Source organism: Cyprinodon variegatus, unplaced genomic scaffold, assembly GCF_000732505.1.
Source record: "Cyprinodon variegatus isolate N-32 unplaced genomic scaffold, C_variegatus-1.0 Scaffold656, whole genome shotgun sequence".
In the NCBI taxonomy this organism is placed as follows: domain Eukaryota; kingdom Metazoa; phylum Chordata; class Actinopteri; order Cyprinodontiformes; family Cyprinodontidae; genus Cyprinodon; species Cyprinodon variegatus.
In genome coordinates this window covers 191415-193918 of record NW_015151109.1, presented here as the reverse complement: position 1 = coordinate 193918, position 2504 = coordinate 191415, and the positions used below count along the sequence as shown (strand labels likewise).

Below are 2504 nucleotides of genomic sequence, written 5' to 3'. Positions count from 1 at the left end.
ATAGAAAACTTTGAATCAATCTGACTGGATGATCTGGTTGAACTGGAAAGTGACCTGAGATGACGTTTTGTGAATGTGTTTCTATATAGAAGCTGAATTGAATTGATTTAACGTGAAAAGATAAATTCAGGCAATAAAACTAAATAAGTGAAAGTCCAGACATGAGCAGTGTTGATTCATTTAATGGAGGAAAAAAAAGGTGAAGAAAAAAAACAAACACTTTGTGATATGAAATCCCTTCTATGCAAACCGCTGAACTGGGTCAGATAATCTTTAGACTTGCCTGACTGTGGCGGCAGAAGGCTGCAGGACGTGCTGATGCTCTGACTCAGGTCGTCCACTTCTGGTTTGGGATCTGGGCTCAGAGGCACAGACAGGAAGTGGTTGAGGTTGATGGGATGTGTCTGACTCTGAGCCAGGCAGGGCAGGCTGCGGCGAGACGGCTTCAGGCTCTTCTCCCTCAGGATCTCGCTGATGCTGGTGTGCATGCCTGCAGGGGGGGGCAGTAGAGGTGCACAAAGGAAATTAAAATAACATGCAAGTATTTCTGCATATCTGCTGATGTGTCTCTTCTACCTTCTACCCATCTTCAAAACCATTAAAAGAAAGTCAACCAGTGGAGGAAAAATTTAATTTCTGCCTAAGAAGCAATTTAAAGCAGGTGACCTACATGTAATTTGTCAAAGAAATTATAAATAATCCCACTTATGACCTGAGAGATAAATCCTCTTTCAGATGGTTGTTGTTTGACGATATGTGAACTTTTCGCAGGAAATCACCCTATTGGTGCAAACTTTTCAGTAAGAAAGTAGAGAAGTAAATCACAGTGCTTTAAAAAAATATATAAACTTTTTTTAAAATCTACAATACTCTTAAAACGAAAGCAAATACAAAAATAAACATGAATGAAACATAAATGAATAAAAGATCATGCAGAATAAAAATAAATAGTATCAAATAGCCCCATCAGAATTATTTTTAATGAAAAGGCAGGAATAGTGCCTGTTTATTTTCAGCCTGTAAAAGGCGAATGGCGTAAAAAGTGGGGCCTCATCCCTGTTTTTTTAACTGAGCACTTCTGGCAAAGGCAGGCTGCTTAGCTGTGGGTGCAGAAACCACATTAAGTCATGGTTTCAAAGTGGAGCCCTGCTCATCACACCGATCCAAGTTAAAGTATAAAATCATATAAAAACAGCTACAAGCAGAGATCCTAATAAACTAAGAACACATTGATTCAGATTTATTATTTATTTAATTGACAGTGTACATTAATAAGCATTCCTGCAAATGCAGCAGAATTAGCCAAAAGGCTATTTTTCATCTGTGGTCCCTAGACAGATCTTAAAATTGTCTACCTAAAAACAACAGTAAGAATTTCAACATGAAAAATGCAAATATATATCTATCTCTATATATATATATATCTATATATATATCTATATATATAGATATAGATATATATATATATATATAAATAAAAGGACACCGACACCTTTTACAGCAGCATAAAGCAACTTCTAACTATTCCAGTCTGACTGGGCGCTTCAGGGATGGAAATAAAGACCCTGAGATATTAGGCATCTCTAAGCAATAGTCTAGTTGTAAAAAAGAATGGGGATTGGGGAAATTTTTTTCTTTTTTTGGAAGCATATATAGCCTGAGGTCATTTAAGAAGGGGGCAGTGGTGTCACACATTTGTTTCATAAGTAGAAGTATAAATACTGCCATTAAAAAACACTTTGGTACAGTACATGTCAGACTAAATAATATTACTTTAGCGATAGTTTCAAGGTGTTGCTTTATTGTATATCTCGTACCGTGTCTTTCAGTTGTGCTGTTCTTTTTTCATCTCATTACAGATGATGAAGCAGACTGAAAATGTTTTGTCATTGACTCCTTTCTATCTCTTCTTTCTTTCATCTTTTCTCTTTTCCTTTTTCTTCTTCTGTTTTTCTGCTCTATTTACATTGCAGTGTCCATATAAACTGTAAAACTCGCTGCATAATTATAATAAATTTATATAACAAATTTATATGCATGAAATAAGTGGAGCAATATGTCAATTGCCATACTGCTCCACTTGTGAAAGTAAAATCTGTTGAGCTCTTTTTGGCATCAAGACAATTATTCTTATTGCCACATTGCCAGACAGAACACTGTAAAAAAACAAAAACACTTTGGTAAAAGTAGAAGTATCAACTTGACCTCTTTACTCAAGTAAAAGTGAAAAAGTACGTGCTCCAAAAACTACTTGAAGTATAAGAGTATTAAGTAACCTTTAAAAGCTCAATTTTACGACTATTTCTATAAATCCTCTGAGATAGGGCCAAGGATGAGGGAGGTCTTGTTGTTTGTCTCCATCTCCCGATACGCTCTCGCCTGTGTCCGACCTTTCTGACGTTTCAGCATCTTTTTCTGAATCCCACATTGTAGCATGGCATAGACAATTCACGTTAGCAGTTTGAAGAACACCTGCTGCTTCTGATGGTTTCCTTTAGCTAACC

General features: G+C 36.3%; 1 protein-coding gene across 1 annotated transcript in view; it reads right to left on the bottom strand.

Annotated features, from left to right (window-relative positions):
• The window catches only part of LOC107096877 (anoctamin-3-like), a 99577-nt gene that overhangs the window by 52464 nt on the left and 44609 nt on the right, over positions 1 to 2504 (bottom strand). Inside the window, exon 3 of the mRNA XM_015393763.1 lies at positions 284 to 490. Within this exon, the coding sequence (XP_015249249.1) occupies positions 284 to 490 (207 nt within the window). The remainder of the gene's footprint in view (positions 1 to 283; positions 491 to 2504) is intronic.